The sequence below is a fragment of the Salmo salar genome, chromosome ssa26 (genome assembly GCF_905237065.1).
Source record: "Salmo salar chromosome ssa26, Ssal_v3.1, whole genome shotgun sequence".
Classification (NCBI taxonomy): Eukaryota; Metazoa; Chordata; class Actinopteri; order Salmoniformes; family Salmonidae; genus Salmo; species Salmo salar.
In genome coordinates, this window is record NC_059467.1 from 30,718,624 (window position 1) to 30,745,854 (window position 27,231).

Genomic DNA, 27,231 nt, shown 5'->3' on the forward strand with positions numbered 1-27,231 from the left:
CCATGTCCACCTGCAGGGAGAAACTTTGTAGCGGGGCAGGGGAAAGAGGGAGGAGCATCCGGGCTAGTCACATTAGAAGGTGGGGGGAAATGAGGAAATGTTGGACGCGCAAGGAGGCATGGCTGAGTCAAATAGGAATCCTGACTTAAGTGGTGATTAAAGAGATCAGCCATGTGTGCCTTGTCAGTAACAACCACATGATCAACATTAAGGGACATGGGCAGCTGTGAGGAGGGTTTATTCTCCAAGTTTTTAACCGAGAGAACTGCTGGTTAAAGTAACTAACTTTGGCCTTCCAGATAGCCTGAGTGCACTTATTTCTAATTTGCCTGAACGAGATCCAGTCAGCCTGAGTATGCGTGTGCTGAGCCATAAAGCCTTTCTTAGCCCCACTCAATGTCATATCAACCTGAATACCGGTATGTGAATATGTACAGTGAGGGAAAAAAGTATTTGATCCCCTGCTGATTTTGTACGTTTGCCCACTGACAAAGAAATTATCAGTCTATAATTTTAATGGTAGGTTTATTTGAACAGTGAGAGAATAACAAGCAAAAAATCCAGAAAAACGCATGTCAAAAATGTTATAAATTGATCTGCATTTTAATGAGGGAAAAAAGTATTTGACCCCTCTGCAAAACATGACTTAGTACTTGGCGGCAAAACCCTTGTTGGCAATCACAGAGGTCAAACCTTTCTTGTAGTTGGCCACCAGGTTTGCACACATCTCAGGAGGGATTTTGTCCCACTCCTCTTTGCAGATCTTCTCCAAGTCATTAAGGTTTCGAGGCTGACGTTTGGCGACTCGAACCTTCAGCTCCCTCCACAGATTTTCTATGGGATTAAGGTCTGGAGACTGGCTAGGCCACTCCAGGACCTTAATGTGCATCTTCTTGAGCCACTCCTTTGTTGCCTTGGCCGTGTGTTTGGGGTCATTGTCATGCTGGAATACCCATCCACAACCCATTTTCAATGCCCTGGCTGAGGGAAGGAGGTTCTCACCCAAGATTTGACGGTACATGGCCCCATCCATCGTCCCTTTGATGCGGTGAAGTTGTCCTGTCCCCTTAGCAGAAAAACACCCCCAAAGCATAATGTTTCCACCTCCATGTTTGACGGTGGGGATGGTGTTCTTGGGGTCATAGGCAGCATTCCTCCTCCTCCAAACACGGCGAGTTGATTTGATGCCAAAGAGCTCCATTTTGGTCTCATCTGACCACAACACTTTCACCCAGTTGTCCTCTGAATCGTTCATATGTTCATTGGCAAACTTCAGACGGGCATGTATATGTGCTTTCTTGAGCAGGGGGACCTTGCGGGCGCTGCAGGATTTCAGTCCTTCACGGCGTAGTGTGTTACCAATTGTTTTCTTGGTGACGATGGTCCTAGCTGCCTTGAGATCATTGATAAGATCCTCCCGTGTAGTTCTGGGCTGATTCCTCACCGTTCTCATGATCATTGCAACTCCACGAGGTGAGATCTTGCATGGAGCCCCAGGCCGAGGGAGATTGACAGTTCTTTTGTGTTTCTTCCATTTGCGAATAATCGCACCAACTGTTGTCACCTTCTCACCAAGCTGCTTGGCGATGGTCTTGTATCCCATTCCAGCCTTGTGTAGGTCTACAATCTTGTCCCTGACATCCTTGGAGAGCTCTTTGGTCTTGGCCATGGTGGAGAGTTTGGAATCTGATTGATTGATTGCTTCTGTGGACAGGTGTCTTTTATACAAGTAACAAACTGAGATTAGGAGCACTCCCTTTAAGAGTGTGCTCCTAATCTCAGCTCGTTACCTGTATAAAAGACACCTGGGAGCCTGAAATCTTTCTGATTGAGAGGGGGTCAAATACTTATTTCCCTCATTAATATGCAAATCATTATATAACATTTCTGACATGTGTTCTTTTGGATTTTTTTGTTGTTATTCTGTCTCTCACTGTTCAAATAAACCTACCATTAAAATTATAGACTGATCATTCCTTAGTGGGCAAACGTACAAAATCAGCAGGGGATCAAATACTTTTTTCCCCTCACTATATGTCTATGGTTAGCCCTGAGGTGGGATGGACTAGCCTGGTTACAGATCTTTTTGTGCAGTATAGCCAACTACAATGGTCATTTTCATGCCCATTGTCTATACAGCAAACAAATCTGGGATCAAGATATAGGGAGGGACTGGGAGGGAGGGCTCTCTGAATCCACCCCCAGTCTGTCTGAGGCTCAGACTCGGAGCCCCCTGCCCCATGCCATGCCTCAGTTTCCTCCACCACCAGCCACTGAACACTGACAGCCACCCAGCAGACAGACGCCAGGACCATCTGTTCAGCAGAACACCTCCCAGACACAGCTTCTCTGACTGGAGACTGGGGTTGTCACGATACCAGTGTGGCGATACAACCTTTTCCTTGGAAAAAAAACAACAACTGGAAGCAGACTAAAAACTCTATGGTTGTTTAAAAAAAGGTTTTATTTTCTACTATAGTTTTTTGTTTCCTTGCCACGATACTTCTGAGTATCGCGATACTGGTATCATGGTGACAACCCTAGCGGAGACACTTCCAGAACCTTCTACAGTAGACAGGAGAGATCACCCCACAGTCACAGCACTCACTACATCCAACAGTGGAAGCCTACTCTAGTCCTAAAGACCTAATCATTTTATAAATTGTGGTTTATCCTAGATATGAATATACTCTTGTAGCAGGGCATTAGACCACTATAACAAGGTACAGTGTTGACCCCTTTCTGGAAGGTGTCTGTGAATGGGAAGCCAGACTGTGGTGTTTCAGGAAGGCTGGGTTAGATGGTGATTGTGTGGCCCCTCAGCCATATGTGACGTGTGCTGATTTATAGCGCTAGGAGCCAGAGCACACAAACAAGGCTGAGACTTCATCTGCTGCACACATTGGGAGAGCAGAGAAGGGAAACTTTAACCCGCTCTTTCTGATAGAAGTCAGTGCGTCACGGCGATCAAGAGCTTCTGGTTACGCCGATTTCCAGATAAAAAGTATATGTGCGTGTGTGTGTGTGTGTGTGTGTGTGTGTGTGTGTGTGTGTGTGTGTGTGAGACGTGCACATGTGCTTCCCCCCAGGCACCAACAACCTTATGTTACACTGTTGTGCTACTTCAGACAGCGCCATCATGTCTCTGTGGCTCATTAAATGTTTCAGCCCATGTGGGTCTAAAGAAGTGACTTGTGAAGCTTTCCCAGAACCTAAAATTTGAGAGCATTGGAGTCAAACCTACAGACACAGGTATACCGGTATAACCTACAGAATATTATACTAGTGCAGCCCTGATAGGTGCAGACTAAGTGCAGGGTAGTTCCCCTGTTCCAATTCAATTAGGCTACATAATTGTAACTCCGGAGCTCTGGATATCCGACTGCAAGCTCAAATTTGAGGAATGCTTGCCCAACTGTCCAAGCCATTGCATAACCAGGAGTGAACTGTAATCTATTGCTATTAAACTTGATTAAATGTAAGAATCTTCCTTCATAAAATAGTAGTACGAACAGTGTCTTAATGCTCTTATCGGGATCAAACAGGCTACTGAACATTTTGTTCATTTATCACTAATCCTAGAAAGGTCCCATAAAGGTTCCTATCTGTACTCTACCTTGACCTAGTAATACTAATGACTCTAATGAGTGTGTATTCATTCTAAATGCTGACTAAGCTAAAGATGAGTTGTGATTAGTGTTGCAAAATATCTTCCTTGGTTATTCCGATATCCTGGTTGGAGGATTCCCTCCCAGCTTATTCCCTACTGATTCTGGGAATCCTCCAACCAACATTTCTGGGAAAGTTTGTGGAATTTTCCAACTCTATCTGTGATTGAGAGGGCAGGTACAGGAAGAGACATACCTGAAGATGGGTGTGTGTCCTGGTTTGGGTTTGTTCCATGTGAAATGTGAGGGCACTGAGAGAAACTGTTCCCCTGGCCCGTCCTTCTTCAGGGAGTGCAGGGTGTCTTCCAAGGGAGAGTCCATGAGGGGGGACCCGTTCCCAGAGTCGTCCAGGCCCAGGTCCCCCTTCCCCCCCATGGAGCATGTCCGGTCCTGGGAAGTCTTCCTAGTCTTGGAGGGGATGTCTGCCTCGGAAGGGAAGCACTGAAACATGCCCATGGAGGGGCCTCCTATCCATGTGTCCTCTGTCACGCTGCCCCTTGGGGACGGCTCGGGGGTGGGGATCGGGGAGTGGTGTGGGGACACGGAGCCCACCGGGTAGCAGATGTCTGCGCTGGAGTGGCGTCTCTTCCCGCAGGGTGAGGTTGGGCGTGAGGAGGGGCGGGACGGCGGCCGGGGGCTCAGCCAGTTCTCGTCGGTGACGGAGGTGCGTGGGGAGTGGCAGGGGGAGACTCGGGGGGACAGGGAGTGGGAGGAGTGGGAGTGGTGAAAGGCAGGGTGGTGGTGCTGATGCCCAGCCCACAGACCCTCCTCCAGGACCCCAGGGTGAGGGGAGCAGCCAGGGGAGGTGCGGGGAGACCCCAGGGTAAACCTTGCGGCCGCCTCATTCAGCTCAGAGTCCACGTCATCGTACACGTGGGAGAAGGACTCGCAGGACGAGGCGTCTGAGAACCAGCTCCTGGAGGACAGTGAGCTGCAGGGGGACGGGCTGAGAGTTGAGTCCCGGTACGAGTGGTCTAAGGGCAGGTACAGGTGGTCCCTGCACAGGGGCCGGTCCCCATGGTGGTAGTCCCCATCATTAACTCTAAGATTGTCCTCGTTAGCGTCCATCTCCTGCTGACAGCTGGGGGAGATAGAGGTGATCTGGATGCTAGGACACTCAAAGGCTTTGGGAGGCCCCCCACCCCCACCTGCGGGGCTGGATTTGTTTTTGTTGACATTGTCCTGGACCTCATAGTTGGGGTCGTACACCTTGTGGGATTGCAGGCGCTGATGGGGGGAGGAGCTGATGACTTGGGAGTGGGAGTGAGACTGCATGCTGCCATTGCGTGACTGGCCCATAGACTGGTTGTTGACCACGGACTGCTGGCCCACATTGAGGATGTAGAACGACGTATTGTCGTCAGGCTCCAGATCTGAAGAGGGAATGATGGAGAGAAAAAGAACCATAAGTCACCATCACAATAACCGCTCTATGGTCCATACAATACCTATTTGTATTATATGAGGAGGATGCTAATACTTGTGATCTGGCAATGCCTTTGAACTGAATTTATTTCAACAGAACATTACTTTTACCCCTATTCGTGTGAGATCTAAGAGCCACTGCACCGCCAGGGGAGTGATAAGAAAAGACCCAGGCAAACAGCTCCACTATCTCCCTGACTAATACCTTTATTGGTGCTTTATTGCTGTGGTTTTCATTCTGCTAGCCTTGAACAGGAGTTGGCTTGACACATACATACACACATAGGAGGAGTTACTTTGCTTCGCTACAAACAAGGATAGTCCTCATCTACAACAGTAGGTACATTATGGTCGATAGGCTACCTCCATTCCAGACATAGTCCTACATTCCAGAGGGGCGGGGGGAGGACAGAGGTGTGTGTGTGTGTGTGTGTGTGTGTGTGTGTGTGTGTGTGTGTGTGTGTGTGTGTGTGTGTGTGTGTGTGTGTGTGTGTTTAGACGGGCAGAAAGAAAACGGGCATGGTTCCAAGAGGGATAACCGATGAGCATCGCTCCTCAGGAAACAAATTCACACACCGGTGCATGCTCTCTCCTGTCATCACGGCAGCACCAGCACTCTAATAATACACATCGGCCCTGCCTCAGCGATGGTCTGGCCACACACAGGCACAAAGACAGGCACGCACACACACAAAGGATAGGTGGCTCACAGACAACAACCTATTGTCCACCAACACCACTCTATTTGTAGTTATTGATAAACTGGCTGGACCTAACTGGGACACGAACACAGGACAGCGTCACTACACGCCCCTGGACTCACCACGAGAAATACACCATGTCACGTTCTATTCCATAGTTCTGTTCATTATTAGGACTTCGCACAAAGATGAAGAGAATTTGCAATATTGAACCTATGTAACTTTGTAAAAATACAGTTCACTTTGAACTACTGTTGTAGCAGTAGCGTAAATCACTTCACATAGTTGTGCTGTGCTCTCCTGTAAAGTACAAATAACCTACCCAAAGGTACACATAATCATGATATTTACACCCCCAGAGTTCATGTCATAGGCAATGGGGGTTGTGAAATTGCTTTTCGATTACAAAACACTTTCTGCAAAAAAGCTTGTTCTTCAAAACAAAACACTTTGAAAGGATCTTGAGAAGAGACAAATCCTGTGCGTCAACACATTTAGGAAACCACAGTCTTCTAAAGCTAAAGATGAATGGAAATATCAGAATCAGACTGTAAAAAGGGACATTTTAGGAGAGGAGCAGCCTACTCAATTCTCTCTCTCCCACTCTCCCCCTCACTAACTCCCTCCCTCCCTCGCAGCAGTCTATTCATAGCTGCTCCACACTGGCCCTGCCTGCCTGTCAGTGTCACAAGACTGCTGTATCCTGTGACGACAGAGGGAGACAGCATCTGACTGACGGAGAAATAGACGGAATGTATGTGGTGTGTGTGTGTCTATGGAGGAGGACAACAGAGCGGGTCAACAGCCTGCTGCACTGTGCCGCCTCGACCCGCCCCCCCGAGCCCTTAGAGGAAGGACAAGACAACACACTAACAAAGGCATGGCGTACAGTATGTGGGAGGATACACTGACTAAAGCACTGCCATCGGGCTGGATAGTCATACACTGTAGCTCTCCATAGCATCTGGATAAACACACACATTTACTTTGTGTTGGTCCGTTACTTTCTAGTCAAGTTTAAAAAAATAAATCATTCAAAAGTAGTGTGGCATGGTATTCTGAAACGTTTGTACTTTTCCGATACTAGAAGCTGAAAAACGATTCGGTACTAGAATTAGTATTGGTACTTCTGTCAAATGTTTCTCACGGCGTCTACTGATTGAGAGAGGATCAAGTCTATCAGTGCAGTCCCCTTATAGCACAAGAGTACGCTGCCTCTAGACTAGCACTAGACTAGCTCTAGACTAGCCTGTCCTGAGGAACTCACTGGGAGTCTGGGCTGCATCACTACTTGCGCTGCACAGAGGTTAACACGCTTAAACGGCATGTAGAAATATTGAAAACTGTTGATTACTGTTCGCTAAACAATGTCCAAGAGATACATAATACAACACTTTACAATGCAAGAAGATAGAGGTCTACCGATTAATCGGAATGGCCGAGTAATTGGGGCCGATTTCAAGTATTCATAACAATCGGAAATCGTATTTTTGGACACCGATATGGCCGATTTTTTTTTTTTACAGCTTTATTTAACTAGGCAAGTCAGTTAAGAAGACATTCTTATTTTCAATGACGGCCTAGGAACGGTGGGTTAACTGCCTTGTTCAGGGGCAGAACGACAGATTTTTTACCTTGTCAGCTCGGGGATTCAATCTTGCAACCTTACGGTTAACTAGTCCAACGCTCTAACCACCTGCTTTACATTGCACTCCACGAGAAGCCTGCCTGTTACGCGAATGCAGTAAGAAGCCAAGGTAAGTTGCTAGCTAGCATTTAACTTATCTTATAAAAAACAATCAATCAATCATAATCACTAGTTAACTACACATGGTTGATGATATTGCTAGTTTATCTAGCCTGTCCTGCGTTGCATATAATCGCTTAGGTACACGTTGCTCCAACATATACCTAACCATAAACATCAATGCCTTTCTTAAAATCAATACACAAGTATATATTTTTAAACCTGCATATTTAGTTGATATTGCCTGCTAACATTAATTTCTTTTAACTAGGGAAAATGTGTCACTTCTCCTGCAACAGAGTCAGGGTATATGCATATGCAGCAGTTTGGGCCGCCTGGCTCGTTGCAAACTGTGAAGACTATTTCTTCCTAACAAAGACAGCCGACTTCGCCAAACGGGGGATGATTTAACAAAAGCGCATTTGCGAACAAAGCACAATCGTTGCACGAATGTACCTAACCATAAACATCAATGCCTTTCTTAAAATCAATATACAGAAGTATATATTTTTAAACCTGCATATTTAGCTGAAAGAAATCCAGGTTAGCAGGCAATATTAACCAGGCGAAATTGTGTCACTTCTCTTCCGTTCATTGCACGCAGAGTCAGGGTATATGCAACAGTTTGGGCCGCCTGGCTCGTTGCGAACTAATTTGCGTAATTTACGTAATTATGACATAACGTTGAAGGTTGTGCAACGTAACAGGAATATTTAGACTTATGGATGCCACCCGTTTAGATAAAATACGTAACGGTTCCGTATTTCACTGAAATAATAAACGTGATAGTTTCCGGATTCGACCATATTAATGATCTAAGGCTCGTATTTCTGTGTGTTATTATGTTATAATTAAGTCTATGATTTGATAGAGCAGTCTGACTGAGCGATGGTAGGCACCAGCAGGCTCGTAAGCATTCATTCAAACAGCACTGTCGTGCGTTTTGCCAGCAGCTCTTCGCAATGCTTCAAGCATTGCGCTGTTTATGACTTCAAGCCTATCAACTCCCGAGATTAGGCTGGTGTAACCGATGTGAAATGGTTAGCTAGTTAGCGGGGTGCGCGCTAATAGCATTTCAAACGTCACTTGCTCTGCATGGGTAACGCTGCTTCGAGGGTGGCTGTTGTCGATGTGTTCCTGGTTCGAGCCCAGGTAGGAGCGAGGAGAGGGACGGAAGCTATACTGTTACACTGGCAATACTAAAGTGCCTATAAGAACATCCAATAGTCAAAGCTATATGAAATACAAATCGTATAGAGAGAAATATTCCTATAATTCCTATAACAACTACAACCTAAAACTTCTTACCTGGGAATATTGAAGACTCATGTTAAAAGGAACCACCAGCTTTCATATGTTCTCATGTTCTGAGCAAGGAACTTAAACGTTAGCTTTCTTACATGGCAGATATTGCACTTTTACTTTCTTCTCCAACACTTTGTTTTTGCATTATTTAAACCAAATTGAACATGTTTCATTATTTATTTGAGGCTAAATTGATTTTATTGATGTATTATATTAAGTTAAAATAAGTGTTCATTCAGTATTGTTGTAATTGTCATTATTACAACTAAAAAAATTAAAAATCAGCCGATTAATCGGCATCGGCTTTTTTTGGTCCTCCAATAATCGGTATCGGCGTTGAAAAATCATAATCGGTCGACCTCTACAAGAAGATAACGTTACCGGTAGCTTCCAGCTTCGTAGGCGAGCTTTCCTTGCTAGCTTACAGCTGAAGCTAACATCAATTCACTACCCTAGTACCTTGTTTGTGATTATATGCAGTATACAAACCATAACGCAAAATATTGCAGATTTCAAAACTTATTGTCACCAAAACACTTAATCTCCCCGTCTCAGTTTCTCCCAGTCAAGATCATTTTTGCTCAAGCATTTGTCTCTCTGTGTGTGTGTGTGTGTGTGTGTGTGTGTGTGTGTGTGTGTGTGTGTGAGAATGACATCATGGGTCTTAAAGAGACAGCACAGACTTGTATCAAAGAAGAGATTACTTCTTCTATGCACATTTTGTTGATCAGTACAATAAAATAAGTCCCAAATGGAAGGGAAACAGATTGTTTTTGTATCTGCAGTCCCATGAAATCAGTCAAAACAAGCTCAATAACTAAAGGTGATCCCGTGTGGCTCAGTTGGTAGAGCATGGTGTTTGCCACGCCAGGGTTGTGGGTTTGATTCCCACGGGGGACCAGTACGAAAAAAAAAGAGGGAAAAAAAGGGTTGTGGGTTTGATTCCCACAGGGGACCAGTACGGGGAAGGAAAAAAAATGTATAAAATGTATGCATTCACTACTGTAAATCGCTCTGGATAAGAGCGTCTGCTAAATGACTAAAATGTAATGTAAATGTAAAGGCATGCACACATCCTACTGGATATGATTTCACCTGTATTGTAAATAGGTGTAGGCTAAATCTTGAATACCCACTTTATCAATAGACTAGAGATTTTCCATTCAAATAAATTATTACCATTATGTTGTCATGTAGTTAGATTGTTATTTTTTTTTACCAAAGTCAAATGGATTGTATAACTGACTCATTAATGCATACATTCCAAAATATAATGACATCAACTGCCATTCTGTGACTTTGGCTAATGCGCCTTCTTTTTTCCCACGGTATCGTTTTGGTATTGTGATGGTATCAAGTATTGTGATAGTAAACTGGTTTTGGTATCGAAATCTAAATACTGGTACCCTTCAAAAGGCACAGGATTGGACAGCCCTGGTAGTCTCCCACACAATTCAATAAATGTAGCCAATTCATTCAATTATAATTGGTAGAAATCGAGTTAGACAAACCTGTAAAGGCCAATACTTTGTGAATCACATTGCATTAAAGAAATCCATTGGGAGGTAAAAATTGAAAGTGGAAGACGATTCAGTTTACATTAGCCAGAAGTAAGCACTCAAAATACATTTGCCTGGATATTTAAAGTGCAAAGAAGCCAATACTCATTGCCAAATGCATACATATTAAGAAGGGGTTAGTTTCAAAGCAGTCATTTTCAATTGCATATTAATTAACAAGAGCGGGTCCACAAATACACCTCAGTTATTAAAGATCTATTGGATATTCTCTGTTTCCAAGAGCCTGCTGGAAAGAGAGAGAAAAAACTATCTGCCGACTGGGTTGTACGTGTGTTTGTGTGTGTGTGTGTGTGTGTGTGTGTGTGTGTGTGTGTGTGTGTGTGTGTGTGTGCCACCTGTTGTGTTGTAAATGTACATCTCCCCCTCAATTAAATGCTGTTCTAAATGATTGAGGTGGCATGGCCAGCCATCAATTAATACTCAACCCTACCACACTGCAGGCTGCCAGCTCAGTTCATTAACATCACTCACTCAATGATGAGAGACAAGACAGAGAGACAGAGAGAGACAGAAATGGTCATCTCCCTGTCTTGTCTGTGACCACTGACAGAGATGCAGCTACAACAGAGTCAGATATTACACATGAGCTAATTAACAAAGGAAGCAGTGAAGCCATCTGATCTCAATCCAATTTGCCCAACAGTGGGACATTAAAGATCTTCTGGTTCTTATGAACGGCTCTTTGTTTTATTCTATCAAGAACTGTCTACAAAATAATGTATCACAATAACCGACAGATAGGGGCCTTCCCAGTCTTTCTACATTTCTAACAGATATGTTCATCTCTGTCACATGAAACTGTTCACATGTGAAGTGCCCTTTTGACAATGGTGTTTTCCTGCTGATTGCATTATGAAATGAACATTCACGTGTAGCCTACAGCCTTGTGCGTATGGCTGCCCTTATAATGTGAAGAAATAATAGTTTATTAACATTTTAAGCTAAACGTTCTGATCTGTTGCATCAGACTCATTGGATTTGAAAGTTGTTGTTTTTATGTAGTCTAGGCATACTGGTTGTATGATTTTGGGATCTATCGTCCCACAACTGTCCCAGAGTGGGTTTGGAATAGGCTATTTCTTTCTCGACAAGCTGACCAATAGAATAGGTAAGCTCAACTTTTCCTCTATAGTTGATTTGATTTTAGGCTAGTGATTTTGCTGTTGGTTACGCATCTTGTTGGCTTAGGAAAAGTAAATGTGGACAGTTATTGTAACATGTTCAAAGTGCACATCAGAATTTGTTAAGAAGGACCACATCATTGCATCATCGACTTGCATGTTCTGTTAATATGAATGACCATATTCTAAATGTTATTTCTGTCATTCTGAGCACCGTGGGTGGGCGCCCTAATCAGGTTACGCACCCATACGCATATGCAGTCTAGTAAATTTCTCAAATGTCCGGGTAAATTAAAATGTTGCCGGTCAAATGTCCGGCACCACATTTTCCTAATGGAAACCCTGGGGCACTTTCGCTATAAAATGGCAATTTTTTTGTGACAAAACCATCAGTAGAGTTGAAAATGCGATGGAAACCCATTCGGTACATGAGAATTTAATCTCAAAAGTAATTTTTATTTGCACTACATCATCACTCACAGCCTTTTACCCGCAACAAGTAAATTTGATGGAAACATCTCTGGTGTGAAAATCGGTCGCCAATCTGATGAAACATAGCTACTGTCAAAAGTCTCATCATTGTCCTACTTCCACATGGCATTGGAAAGGCCTGTGAAGTCTGACTGTACTGTATACAGCATATAGGCTACAGTCTGTATGTGAGTGAAAGTGTGTCTAAATGCTCTGCATGACCAATCTAAGAGCTCATTAGGTGTATGTTTTATGATGCGGAAACCCTCTTGCTCCACAAGCTCCGCCAGCCTCCTCAGATGACTGATCTGAAACCCTCTTGCTCCACAAGCTCCGCCAGCCTCCTCAGATGACTGATCTGAAACCCTCTTGCTCCACAAACTCCGCCAGCCTCCTCAGATGACTGATCTGAAACCCTCTTGCTCCACAAGCTCCGCCAGCCTCCTCAGATGACTGATCTGAAACCCTCTTGCTCCACAAGCTCCGCCAGCCTCCTCAGATGACTGATCTGAAACCCTCTTGCTCCACAAGCTCCGCCAGCCTCCTCAGATGACTGATCTGAAACCCTCTTGCTCCACAAGCTCCGCCAGCCTCCTCTGATGACTGATCTGAAACCCTCTTGCTCCACAAGCTCCGCCAGCCTCCTCAGATGACTGATCTGAAACCCTCTTGCTCCACAAGCTCCGCCAGCCTCCTCAGATGACTGATCTGAAACCCTCTTGCTCCACAAGCTCCGCCAGCCTCCTCAGATGACTGATCTGAAACCCTCTTGCTCCACAAGCTCCGCCAGCCTCCTCAGATGACTGATCTGAAACCCTCCTGTTAATGCCACGGTTTCATCACACTGGATGGTCTTCTGGGGGGAGGAGGGAAGGAAGTTTACAGACAGAGAGGGGGAGGGTTGAGAGAAAAAGACAGAAGAGGGAGGGAGAGAAGAAAGGGGGGGACAAGGGGTAGATATGGGGGAGGGAGGAGTGGAGTGGACTGGGTGCCCTGGCTCACACCGAGACCAGATTAGCCCAGTGGACCGCCACTGAATACCTGGCGAGGGGGCTCCCCTGGGGGTGTCAGACCCCAACCACCTGCTCTCAGGAGGAGAAGAGGGGGAAGGAGGAGGAGAAGAGGAGAGGGGGAAGGAGGAGGAGAGGGGGGAGAGGGTAGTCGGGGATGCATGTGGATCAGACAGGTCTAAGAAATCTGGTCAACATGACCACAACCCTCCTGTCCCTGTTTTAGAACCATTATATCAACAAACTATAGTTAAAATTCCCTCACACACACACACACTCCGGCCCACGTACGTATGCACGCACGTGCGCACACACACACCAACCCACATGCTCAAAGGTTGAATTAATGGATCTTTGATTTATGACATTGATGGAGCCTCATAAGAGATATGAGTCAGTCCTCTGGAAATGGACAAGTTCCTGGTAAGAGATGAGGTCAGATGAGTTAAAAACTCTCCTTTATCTCATCTGAACATCTCAATCTAACCAGACAATGAATAGAAAGCACAGCTGCTTTACTCTACTCCTGGTCTGGCCTGGCCTGAGGCCCCTGCTCCTCTCCTCTCCTCCACTTCTGACAGGCTGCAAGAGGATTGCGTCATACACAACTAAAGTGCCCCCACATCAGACTGCCGATCTGGTTAAATAAAGAGCCCTAAGAGGCTTTGCTGTTCCTAAGCTAATAATAGCTGGAAATCGCCTGGCAGTGGAGTTAAAGAGAAGTTTTGCTATAGGTGATGTAGGATAGGCTTCTCCGTGACACACCCCAGGGTCATCCATGTTGCATTCTCCACCATCCCCAGGCAACCTGACGGGCAGCCAGCTAAGAGGCCTCCTCGGTGGTCTCGACCTGCCTCCGACATCACCTTCTCTGGAGCCCTGGGGATTCTCACTGGTCTGGCTGCCCACGCCTCTTCTCCTTCCCCGGCACAGGCTCTCCTCATGGTCTACCCTGAGTGGGTCAGGGCCATCCGGTCATTATTACTGACACACATCATGTCCTAAGAAACAGCCTCCGGTTATAGCAAGGTGATCTACCACTCTCTTGTTGCCTCGCTCTACCTCTCTCTCGCTCTCTTTCTCTGGTGACAAATTCATCACCATGAACTGTTCTTTCATTTACCCTTTTTCTCTGTGCTGCTACACCTGTGCTGTGTGTGCGTGCGCTCATGCATGCGTTAGTACGTACATACACTAACATTCAAAAGTTTGCAGCACTTAGAAATGTCCTTGTTTTTGAAAGAAAAGCAACATTTTTGTCCATTAAAATAACATCAAATTGATCAGAAATACAGTGTAGAGATTGTTAATGTTATAAATGACTATTGTAGCTGGAAACAGCTAATTTTCATGATAAACTTCGATTAGCTAACAACGTGCCATTGGAACATAGGAGTGATGGTTGCTGATGATGGGCCTCTGTACGCCTATGTAGATATTCCATAAAATCAGCTTCCAGCTACAATAGTCATTTACAACATTAACAATGTCTAAAAAGTATTTCTGATCAATTTGATGTTATTTTAAATGGAAAAAAAAAACAAAAAGGTTTTTCTTTCAAAAACAAGGACATTTCTAAGTGACCCTAAACCTTTGAACAGTAGGGTGCGTGCACTCTACCTGTCCTCCAGAGCCACCTGCGCCACACAGGGCTCAGTCAGTGTGTGTGAGGGCTGGAGGTAACAGTAGTAACCTAACCCTGGGTTCCCTTTGTGTATCCAGGCAGGTTGATTAGACACACGTCTTTGTTTAGACCCCCTACACACTGGGCTTTGTACAGGGCCTGGCTCTCCTTTCTACTCTCCTCAAGAGCTGCTGACTAACACAGAGCCAGGGGCTGGAACAGTGGGGGACTCATTGACTGAAGCAGGACTTGCATTGAGTACTATTAGCCATCCAAGTACCTCTGAAATAACATAAAGAACAGTCCATTTCTAGCTCATCATTTCTGTTACTTACTGTAGTAAAAGGCCATCTATCTACCCTTAACATTTTGCAGCAGCTTTTTAATGATACAATTGTATAACTATTACCGTCTGTAAGAGCTCAATTAGACATTGTTACACAATTATAACCATTATTCAATGGTTTGGAGTTTGGTCAAATAATGCCTTGGATTTGATACATCACCATTATCAGACAATAGTGACTCCCTGAACAACACATTTAATTACTTCCTTTCTGTTCCACCTATCCAACAACTGAGCTGCCTGCCTGGCTGGCTGGCCACCTGCCCCCATTTCTAAACACAGAGGCTGTGACGCACACAGCACGCATACTGTACTGTATTGTAGTGTTAGTAGGGCTGGGCTGGCCTGGCCTACACCTGTGGCCCTCAATGCTGACTAGAGAGGGGGAGGAGTGGGGATGCCTCAAACCTCCCGTTGAACTCGATGTCGGCTACGTGTGTGAGAGAGGGGGAGGGAAAGAGAGACAGAGACAAAAATAGTCTAGGAGTTATATAGAAATAGAAAATAGCTAAATATTTTGTTTTAAAGATGTTTTATTGTCACATACAACGGATAGGTGCAGTGAAATGTGTTGTTTTACAGGGTCAGCCATATTAGTACAGCTTGAGAGCACATCGACAGACTTTACCCAAACCAGCGACCTTTTGGCTACTGGCCTAACGCTCTAACCGCTAGGCTACCTGCCTGCTCCATTTAGTGATGGGCTGAACATAACTTGTGCAGTACAGCTCTAGGTGTCACAGCTGTTAGAAGGAGCGTTTTCGTAGTTCTAGATATTTATTTAACCAGTGAAACCGAATGCAACAATTAATCACCTCAAAATATTAACAAAACAACAAACCGTGATGCAGGAGGATCAAATACACTCACAACGAATAATCACCCACAAACACATGTGAAACAAACATCAACTTAAATAGGACCTCCAATTAGAGACAACGTCAACCTGCTGCCTCTAATTGGAGGTCATGCCAAACAACACTAACATAGAATTGCAAAACTAGAAACTGAACATAGACATACAAAAACAGACAAACACCCCCTGTTACGCCCTGACCTACTCCACCATAGAAAATAACCACTCACTATCGTCAGGACGTGACACTAGGTAGGCCTAATCTACCATGTATTTGATAGATGATTTGACAGGATAGTAGCTTAGCACTGGCGGGACTTTGATGTTATTATTACTAGACCTACGCGGAGCATGAGGGATATAATCCATACTTTTGACTGCACTGTCGGTTTGAAATAGTACATCTGGCTCTGTCGAGGCCCAATGAACCTGACGGCTGGCTTAGTCAACGCTAAGACATGTTTGTTAGATAAATAAAGCTCCCTAATTAAGCATCTCATGCAATGATAACATTATAGGACAAACATTGAGTGGCCCAGTGGCCACCTGAATTAAAAAGCCCCCAGTGCAATAGATTCACAGACAAAGGCTATTCATATAGCCTACTATAGCATTTAAACTCATTTTAGTTTACTTACCTAATCAGTTAATATTAGTCACATAAGACAGGGAATTCCCTTTTGCAGAAATGTTATGTTACATTTTTTATATAGGCCTAGGTACTTATTTTTTTCACATCACATATATTTATCCAGTTGCCTATGTACCAATAGGCTTCATACAGCCAACCGTGGTTGGCCACTGACTGTCAAACTACCCAGGCTGCATCCATGGGTTAACAGTGGTCAGGCAGTATGAGAGGTGACCCGTAGCTACAGTACATTAGATGATTGTCCTTTGAGCCGCGAACGCAGTAGTGACAATAACACAGCCCAGCAGCCTGCAATAACCCAGGGCAGATAGATAACATCAGTGGCTACTGCTCTGCTCACCGCACAACCTAGCCAGGGTGACATTTAAACAATATGCCTGTCCTCACTGACTGTGCATACGCCTGATCCAGAGAAAGAGGGGGGAAAGACGGGGGGAGAGCTAGAGAGAGGGAGGAGTGAAAGCAAGGGAGACAGAGCAGAGAAATACTGTGTGGGAGTGAGAGTAAAACTGTGACTGTGCACATGACAGAAATCAGGGTTGACATTTGCAAACTGTGAGTCTGGAAAAGAGCAGCCTGAACTAAATAGATATATGAACTAACTGCCAAGTACAGTGTGAAAGGATGGGGTGGCCCCAGAATGTGTGCACACCTCTTAGTGCTAAGTAACACATTGAATTTCAACTACAATATTTGTTTGTCTCCTATAAATAAAACTCAACGCACAGTCAGTTGGAAAACAACTTGAAGGTGGAGCTGAGTAGATGAAGACCTACTGCATCTGGAGTCCTTCACTAACTCAGCATCCCTTAGGGTCTCTGGGCTGAGACAACATTTAACAGACTCATTTCATAATATGTATTATTTGTCATACAGTATAATAGGAATATAATATGTCATATCATCATAATAATGTATGTAATATCCTTCTCCTCCACTTCCCTCTCCTCCCCAGTCACAGTCCCTAGTGATGATGTCCCTCCTCCTCTCAGGTTAATTACACAACTGTAACAGCAGCAGTAAGCTGCTGGCCCTGAGAGTAAATTGTGCAACCATGGAGTGGAGAAGGAAGAGGTGGAGGGGGACCTTTGGGACCGTAAGAAGGAAGTGCAGTGTCCCTGGGTGGAGATATGGCCGTGCTGCCTCTGTCTGGGGGCTTGTGAAGTGGAAGGGAACCCTTGCACACTCACCGAGATGTTTCTCTGCACACCCACAAGGCCATGTTAAATGCCAGAGGGTAGATAGACAAACTGACATTTATATTTCACATTAGCTTCGTCAAGGCTATTTTAATTTAATTACCAAAGGCACCCTCTCCACTAGACACTACACAGATAGTTGTAGAAGGCTTGCATCATTATGTTACGCAAATTAACTCCACTGAAATGTAGGCCTAAATAGCATGGTTTTCCCCAACCAATCAAAGTGTTACTCACCAACAGGCTACCGACATCAAACCATATCGAAATAAGTTGAAAGGTCATAAATTGTTCACAAGCCCAAACTTTCCCACATTTTGTGAAAAACAAAACGTTCATAATGTTTTTTTAGTTAACTTCGGCGGTCCTTCGTGGGAAAATTGTCATCAAACTTTGTCATCAAAGTCTGGCATTCTCTGGATTTATGGTGCTTTCAAGACAACTGGGAACTCTGAAAAAAACAAGGTTGAATAATGATGACGTCAGTGATCTTCAGGTCAGAGCTCTAGAAAGAGGCCCGAGTTCCGGACATTCAATTCCGAGTTGGATGACCTTTCAAAACCTATTTTCCCAGATGGACCTCGTTTTTTTTCCATAGAGTTCCCAAATGTCTTGAACTCACTGAAAACAGATTTCCCAGTTCTGAGTTTCCAGTTGTTTTGAGCGCGACAAAAGTCATGCTGGATTATATTTATCCTTTTAATCTTGGAAAAAGAGACCCTTAAACCCAGACCACACACCCACTCCACTGAAGAGCAGGCTAGTGGTTGCTTTGAAATGCTTGTAGTTAGGCACTAATCCCTTCCAAAACACTCACTGTTGAATTTGCGATTTCCAACTTGCTATGTAATGTTTATGTCCAATGGCCGATGAGCACAGATACATTTTAACTATAATTTCTCTTCATTATTTATCTTCCTATGACAAGGATTAAAAAGGATTTGCCAGTAGATTGTTGACTTGATTCATGATGATGACTGCTAGCTTGCTAGCTAAGATTTTCAAAGTATGATGTTGACAGTCCAATCAAAGCTGCTGTAGATATAACGTGACTTGACATCATTTTATCTGTGGCCAATGACCTTGAGCCTTCTTGGATGGGCACTTCTAATGTAACTCTATGGCAGCACCCAAGGGGCTTGAATTTTCAAGCTCTACCCTTAGATTTGGCGGTGACGTAGTGTCCCCATGAGTGACAGAACACTGAGCCAATCACGGCACAACTAGAGAACATTACCAACCCCTACGCTCCGTATATGTTCCGCTGGCTGCCCCACCACCAAAGAAAGCACTGAGCTAGGCTGAAACATCTGTATTTTGGAGCTGCCTTACTCAAGAAAGCAAAAACGAGACCCAAGTTTGAATGCGGCTTTATTAACTCAATTTAATTTTATATATTGTTTTACATTGTTTGTAAACTGATATGTGACACGTATTAATGTCACAATAACATACAAAACAGGCATCCTCCCCAAAAAGTAGTTTTTTTTGCTAGAAAGGTGGGGCTCAAAACAGATGGGGCAGAGTTGCCACTGACTAAAACAGGGCTTACAGGCACAGCCTAGAATAAACTGGGATTCAGCAGCAGCAGCTCTTACTGAGACCTGTGCAATACAGCTATGCCCCGCCTCTTCAAAGAGGAACAGGGAGGGGGATAACTAAATGCAAGAGCTCAACAACTTTCTCTTCTTCCCCCGCATGTTGATACAGTGTAGCATGGCAAGTGGTAGCTTCAGTTACACTAAATGTAAAGTAGACAGATGCCACACATAGCTGCTCGTGCCTCGCCCTGGGAAACAAACATCTCTCTCATCACTCCAGACCAGGGCTCCTCCAGGCCAGACCCCCTCAGCTCAGCTCCACACTGTCCACTCTGGAGGGTTAGGGGTTGGGGCACCCACCTGGCCAACTAGCCCACATATCCTCAGTGTTAACTTATCCAACCAGGGTTCACTGCTGGCTACCACACTGTTAAGCCCTCTCACTCTAAGCTGTGTGCTCCACTGAACAGAGATAGGCTACAGTATGCCTCAAATACCTAATGTACTTTAAACATGTGGAGTCCTGCATAGAGTACAATACACAGCAGTTGAGACTGTAGTGTTAGTGGTCAAAGTATGTTTAAAGGTACACTATGCAGAAATTGCTCTGCCATTTCCTGGTTGCTAAAGTTCTAATAGTTCGCCTAATTTCAGTTTATGAGACAAAACAAGCAAGTATAGTGTAGAGAATCATTGTATCATCTAAATCTCTGTGAAATATATTTTCCATAACCAAAAATATTGTATTTTCAGCTGTTTGAAGTTGGTGTACAAAACTGAAAGTGAAATACGCAAAAAAGAAACTTAAGAACGAGAAGCATAAAAATAGAGCACATAGAACAGATCTACCGCTTCCTAGACTTGCGGTCAATGAGAATTGCAGCTCAAAAACACATATTTCTATGCGAATTGGGTCGGGTCGCCCAAAAAGTTACAGATTGCAGCTTTAAGTCTTCACCACTCAGTTTAACCTTGGTTATACGCCTGAATGTGACAATTTTTTCACAAACATAGGAAAACTCCACAAATTATAGAAATAACTTTGTAATTTATAACTTGATACATTGTTAGCCTTCCAGACACACTTGATAAGGGTCCTGCAACACAGACACAGTCCCTCATCTGAGCCGGTTACACCCCCACAACACACACAGCTGGCCAGAGTCTGGGAGTCGGACATACAGTCACTCACCTGTTGATGTGGCGCACAACATTCTTCCGCTCCTAGCTCCCGTTAAACGGTAACGGTGAAGCGGTGTTGCTCTGTGGACTGGACAGCTTCAGACCTGCCTGCTGCTGGGGGACTCCTGATCTAACAGAGCTGTCTGAAACCTGCCGCCTGCTGCCCTCTACCACTCTCTCTGAGAGCCCAATATAGTCCACCATGAGAGCGATGTAATTTCAGTCTTTCCCACGACTGAGACAGACAGAGCCAGGAGTCAAGTCCAGACAGATGAAGCTGGGGCAAGCACAAGAACAAACTAAAAGTCAAGAGCAACAGATCTCCTACAAAAAAATGACGGACTGTCACTTAGTTGATTTCTTCACTGGGTTTCAGCTATGATGCAATACTACTACATTACAACATCAAACTCTGTACAAATTCCACTCCACAACATAGCAACATGTCAAATGATGTACTGGCGTACGCCAAAGCCAAATCAAACCTGATTACAGTTAGTTTACGCCAAGATTGCCAGTATCTGGAGATTTCATTAGTCTGGTTCAGGCTCTCTCTTAGATGGAAATAACTGGTGGTCTCCCATATCCTTCGTGGGTGAGGAGGGAGGGAGGGAGGGAGGGAGGGAGGGAGGGAGGGAGGGAGGGAGGGAGGGAGGGAGGGAGGGAGGGAGGGAGGGAGGGGAAGAAGAGAAAAGAAAAAAGAAAGGAAGCATGCATGGTCCTTGTTGAGGCTTGCACAGCTCTGAGGTGGTGCTGCCAGACAGGCCACCGGATGTGAGAGAAAAAGGACCAGAAGAGAGAGAAAGAAAGAAGACAAAAAAGGGTAAGAGAAAGGAAAGAGAGCGAGACAGAACCTTTCCTTGTTCCCCTTAACAACAGGGGGGGAGCCGCCCACTCCCCCTCTGTCATTGCACTGCCATCTAAAGCCCACATGGCATGTCTGGGCACTGTGCCAGACACCTTTACTGTATATACTAGGCTCTACTCCTCTACAACTCAGAGAGACACTTTCCCCCTCACTGACACCTCTACCACTCTCTTACTGTTCAACCCACTATTACCACCTCTAGACTGCCACCACCTCCAGACTGCCACCACCTCTAGACTGCCACCACCTCTAGACTGCCACCACCTCCAGACTGCCACCACCTCCAGACTGCCACCACCTCCAGACTGCCACCACCTCCAGACTGCCACCACCTCCAGACTGCCACCACCTCCAGACTGCCACCACCTCTAGACTGCCACCACCTCCAGACTGCCACCACCTCTAGACTGCCACCACCTCTAGACTGCCACCACCTCTAGACTGCCACCCCCTCTAGACTGCCACCACCTCTAGACTGCCACCACCTCCAGACTGCCACCACCTCTAGACTGCCACCAACTCCAGGCTGCCACCACTCCACTGCCACCACCTCCAGACTGCCACCACCTCTAGACTGCCACCACCTCTAGACTGCCACCACCTCTAGACTGCCACCACCTCCAGACTGCCACCACCTCCAGACTGCCACCACCTCTAGACTGCCACCACCTCCAGACTGCCACCACCTCTAGACTGCCACCACCTCTAGACTGCCACCACCTCCAGACTGCCACCACCTCTAGACTGCCACCACCTCTAGACTGCCACCACCTCTAGACTGCCACCACCTCTAGACTGCCACCACCTCTAGACTGCCACCACCTCTAGACTGCCACCACCTCTAGACTGCCACTCAATAGGGCCCTCACTCTCACCACCTCTAGACTGCCACCCAATGGGGCCCTCACTCTCACCACCTCTAGACTGCCACCCAATGGGGCCCTCACTGACACCACCTCTAGACTGCCACCCAATGGGGCCCTCACTATCACCACCTCTAGACTGCCACCCAATGGGGCCCTCACTGAAACCACCACTAGACTGCCACCCAATGGGGCCCTCACTGACACCACCTCTAGACTGCCACTCAACGGGGCCCTCACTCCCACCACCACTAGACTGCCACCCAAATGGGCCCTTACTTACTTACCTCCAGCCACCTTCTCTATGACAGCTTTTGTGTCATACGGCCATGACAGTTGGGAAGGATGAGAAGGCAGACAGGATCAAAAGGCTCCTAAAAGGTTTGGTGTTACATCTTCACTTTTCACTGTACATAGCCTCGCTCAATTCCACATGAGCACACGAGCTACCATGTAGGCATAGAAAAAGAGTAAAGGTTTGTTTCTTAAATATCATAAGGGAAAAAAGGACCATATTACAGTATATCTATAGTTTATCCCCACTACTCTCAAGTTTCAGTGAGAAGTGAATACGCCCTTACCCTTTAAATGAATAACCTTGTCAAAAATAACCTTCCCTATTCCATTCAACACCGTTGTAGGCCTACAGTAGTGGGGGAAAACCCTTCAGCATTGACTGAGTTAGGCTAATGCCTTTTACTACAGCACTCACTGGAATGCCTCACTTCAAAGGGAACTGCATTTCCTGAACAACAAATCACGAGAGAGAGAGAAAGAGACAAAGCCCTCACCTACAGAAAGATTAACCTAGAGAAGCGTCCCCTCAGACAGCTGGTTCTGGGGCTCTGTGGAGTCTGTTTGTGAACAGAGCCCCAGTACCAGCTGGCTGAGGCGACTCTTCTCTAGGACAGCAACATAATTAGACCCAACAAAATTATGAGAAAGCAAAAAGATAACCATTTGACACACTGGAAAGACTCACCCAAAAAAACAGAGCAAATTGGAATGCTATCTGGCCCTATACAGAGAGTACACAGAGTCAGAATACCTGACCACTTTGACTGACCCCAAATTAAGAACATCCTTGACTATGTACAGACTCAGTGAGCATAGCCTTGCTATTGAGAGAGGCTACCATAAGCAGACCTATGTGCACACTGCCCACAAAATGAGGTGGAAACTGAGCTGCACTTCCTAACCTCCTGTCAAATGTATGACCACATAAGAGATACATATTTCCCACAGATCACACTGACAAAGACTTTCAAAACAAATCAAACATTGATAAACTCCCATATCTGTTAGACAAAATACCTCAGTTTGCAATCTCATCAGCAAGATGTGTAGCCCATTGCCATTGATCAAAGGGCAGCCAGTGGATATACCACTAATATTTATCTCTCCCTACTATTCGTACTACAACTATTGGCACATTGCTAAAACACTGTACATAGCTGATAATATAACAAATATCTTTTTAAACCTTTTTGAATGCAATATTTACTGTTAAATTCAAATTGTTTTTTGTTGATGTTGTTTTGTGTCTTCTCAGGTTTGTTTATTTCACGTGCTTTGGCAATGTAAACACGTTTCCGATGCGAATAAAGCCTTTGAAGAGAAAGTCCAAGCTTGGCACAGTGCAGTCTTCTTAATCACACGTTTATACCCAGTGGTAAGACCTACTGCGGTAGAGTAGGACAGACTGAAAAGTTAAGAAATGGGGTGGGTCTAGACTACATAGGCTCATATGTTTTCTCTCAATGGTTCTTACACTAACGTTTACTATTCAATTAGGCTATGTAAACAAACAGCTGGGTACTACATACCTTACTGACGGGATTCAGAGAGTGACTGAGAATAACATGTCTGTCACTACCTGTAACTAAGGTACTGTTCTATTTGAGAGGATGGAAATCTGCTGGGCTATTTCTCTGGGTTCATAGTTATTTTATTAATAACCATATAATTGCTGTTAACATTACGATCCTCTGTGATGAACATTCATAACAGCACAGTTCAAGGAACTATATAAAAACAATCACATAATTGCTGTTGACATTACGATCCTCTGTGATGAACATTCATAACAGCACAGTTCAAGAAACTAAATATATACAAATGAAGGAAATAGAGGTGCTCCAGGTTGTTCTAGCGAGCCCTGGCTGGTGTGAGTGAGGCTAGGGCTGAGGAGGAAGGAGAAAGAGAGAGAGAGCAATTCAACTTGGAGCCATACCGTTCAACTCACCGTTACTCTGGTTCTGTCTCTGCGTGACACTCCAGTTATTAATGTGAACAGGCACTAGCCATACGGGCCAAGGCACACAGTCCAACCAGATTAAAACTACTTGCACAGTGGCATTTTTTTCCCTTGACTTATTCCAAACGCACTTTTTTTCACTTTTCCCTACTCGTCTCCAAATTAAACTTCTTTATAATCTAGGGAAAAATTGATTGCGGAGGAGAGAGGACTAGCCAAGCCTTGGATTCATAGTTTTGCCAGAGCTTCATGAAAAGGGCAGAGCTAGGCTTAACTCTGTCTAACTCTGCAGATATTGGCCCTATTTAATCAAAACCGGCAATCAAGCTTTCAAGATAAAATGTAAGTTGCCGTCGCCCTACACTGAATTTAGGGTTTGAATTAAAACAGTTTGCAGTTGTGCTTCTTTTAGTTTCACAGAATCCAAGCATGCATTCTAGCTATGTGAAAGACAGATGCTTTTGAAATAGCATGGAACTCCTAGATCTGTGGTTATGAATGAATGAATGGCAGCTTGCTTGTCTTCTTGTCTCAGAATGGTTAAATCCCTTGTCTAGTCTTGTTTCCAAAACAACAATCCAAAATACACAAACAAAACACAAATAGAATATTGTGGCATGATGTATCACCAGACTTCCACAGATCTGGTTCTTTCTCTGCACACCTGGTCACACGGACAGATTCTGATATGAACCCCCACCTCACACACACACACCTCTATCTGTGAAAGTTAAATACTGTATTGGGCCACTGTGGCCGGCAAACTGAGCGCAAACTGTAGAGATGATTGAAATGGCAGCAGGGTGACATACGGTTATTGGATGTGTTTGGACCTATTGGCAAAAGAAATTATGCAAAAAAAAACTGTTTGAACTAGGTTGTGAGGCGTCTTATATACTGGGAAATATGTAGTTTCAGTTTATTAATTCAGTTTCATTTATTGTGTTGTTTATTGTTGTAATGGTGTTTTGTCAAGCTGCATAGTCAATGTACCAAATACTCTAATTTAAACATACATCTTACACATTTGTCTGCATTACAAATAAATTGTTAAAGGGAGTAATATTACTTGATGTAATAACCTCTTAATTTCTGAGAAGGTAATTTAGAATAAATAAGCCGAAAAATAGAGAATATTTGCTTGCTTGTAATACTAATAACTATGTTATTACATTCACTATATTGCTATTTATGTCTAATTGTTGTACTTTTTAAGTTCTATTCAGTATTATGATCAACAACATCGATTGCATGACCACTAACGTTACTAACAAGTTAGATTACAAATGGAAGAGTTGTGAATGCACGGTAAAGTTTCTTACAATATGACGTTCCCAATACTGCCAAGTTCATAGCATTGCTGTTTCAAACCGATTCAATGAGTTTTCTGAAGCCTAATCGATGATAAAATGGATTGATTGGAGCTAATGTTTGAAACAAGTAGAGCTGATAGGCAGGCATAAAGCATTCTTGTTAAGCTATAGGTGTCTGAATAACTGACAGCTGTATCCTCTCGTGAGCTACCTATCTTTACTACTCAGCTGTCAAGCTAGTCTTTTGAAATACATTTCTAGCTAGCGCCATTATTATTTATGCTAGGAGCCACATACACATTTCAGCATGTGCTGCAGTATTTAAACATATTATTTATACATTATTTAGTACAGTTTTGCAACTTTTGGTGGGAATTAGCTAGTTAGCATGAGGACACCGCTATTTGACAGCTGCTGTCGCGCGCCTGTTTGCTGTTTAGGCTCATGTTCCTAAAACCCCATATTTTAACTGTGGAAAAGTCAGTGTGTAATTGCACATACAAAAATAGAAAAGACTAATGTTGATGTTCAGCCTACTTATTCTACTTTCTGCTGCCAGAACATTCCCTAGCTTGTTCACATTAGCTAATCTGTTGCAACCAATGCCCCTTCTGCAATGTTCTTGCTGTTTGCAAAGTAATCGCATCTGTGCACTCTTCTACGTCAAGAGAAGTTTACCGGGTATTCGCGGCAAAGATAAAATTCTAACCTGCGGGGCCTAGCGACTGCTGTTGGCCGTCCTCTCCGAAGATCAGCCTGAAGTCCAGCTCCTCATTACCAGTGCAATTTGCAGTAGTCATCGGGGTTGACAGCTCGGGTTCACCCGTCACACGAACGACGGCTAATGCAAAATACTATTTTAAATGTCACAACATTTACAGAACTAACGAAACAACAAAACTTATTTATTTAGCAAATCAAAATCGTAGCGAGCAATCGACCCGCGAGCGGCGTGAACTAGTTTTTCTTCCTTGATTACAAATCCCAAAACTATTCTTCCTCCCCGGCGACGTTTGGTAATAAAATGCTCGTAAAATTTTTGATTGTCCTAAAGCGAGTCTACTCTTTTGTCCTTGCGAACGTTAAATTGATTTATCGCTGTTTGGTGTCAACAAGACAGACAAGGTTGTCGGTGAAACTGACTCCTCTCACTGGAGCGCCTTCTATCCCAACTTTTACTAACTGCGCGTGACAGGGCAGTTCCAGTAGTGACGTCAGCAAACCCGGGTACACAACAGAGCGCACGCACGCTCTGTCTCTCAATTCAAAGGGCTTTATTGGCATGGGAAACATACAGTATGTTTACATTGCCAAAGCAAGTGAAAATATAATAAACAAAAGTTAAATAAACAATCAGAAATTAACAGTAAACATTTATCTCACACACGCACAAACACGGATAAGGCTGGCAAGAGATCCTGGGATATGTAGTTAAATCTCATATTGAAGCTCAACATGGACCTTATTATTATCGTATAATAAAGTTATGCAGATGTACAGCA

At 44.4% G+C, this 27,231-nt stretch overlaps 1 protein-coding gene across 3 annotated transcripts in view; it reads right to left on the reverse strand.

The window, feature by feature from the left end:
• LOC106587624 (nuclear factor of activated T-cells, cytoplasmic 3) overlaps window positions 1-26,906 on the reverse strand; it is a 77,841-nt gene extending 50,935 nt beyond the window's left edge. For 2 of the 3 annotated variants that reach the window (XM_045708155.1, XM_045708154.1), the window contains exons 1-2: window positions 26,439-26,906; window positions 3,865-5,041 (exon numbers count right to left, since the gene is read on the reverse strand). In XM_045708155.1, the coding sequence (XP_045564111.1) occupies window positions 3,865-5,041; window positions 26,439-26,529 (1,268 nt within the window). In that variant the 5' untranslated portion in view covers window positions 26,530-26,906. Of the gene's footprint in view, window positions 1-3,864; window positions 5,042-20,438; window positions 20,969-26,438 lie in introns of those variants that run through there. The other variant, XM_045708156.1, reaches the window with a different exon arrangement.
• Window positions 26,907-27,231: the final 325 nt, after the last annotated feature.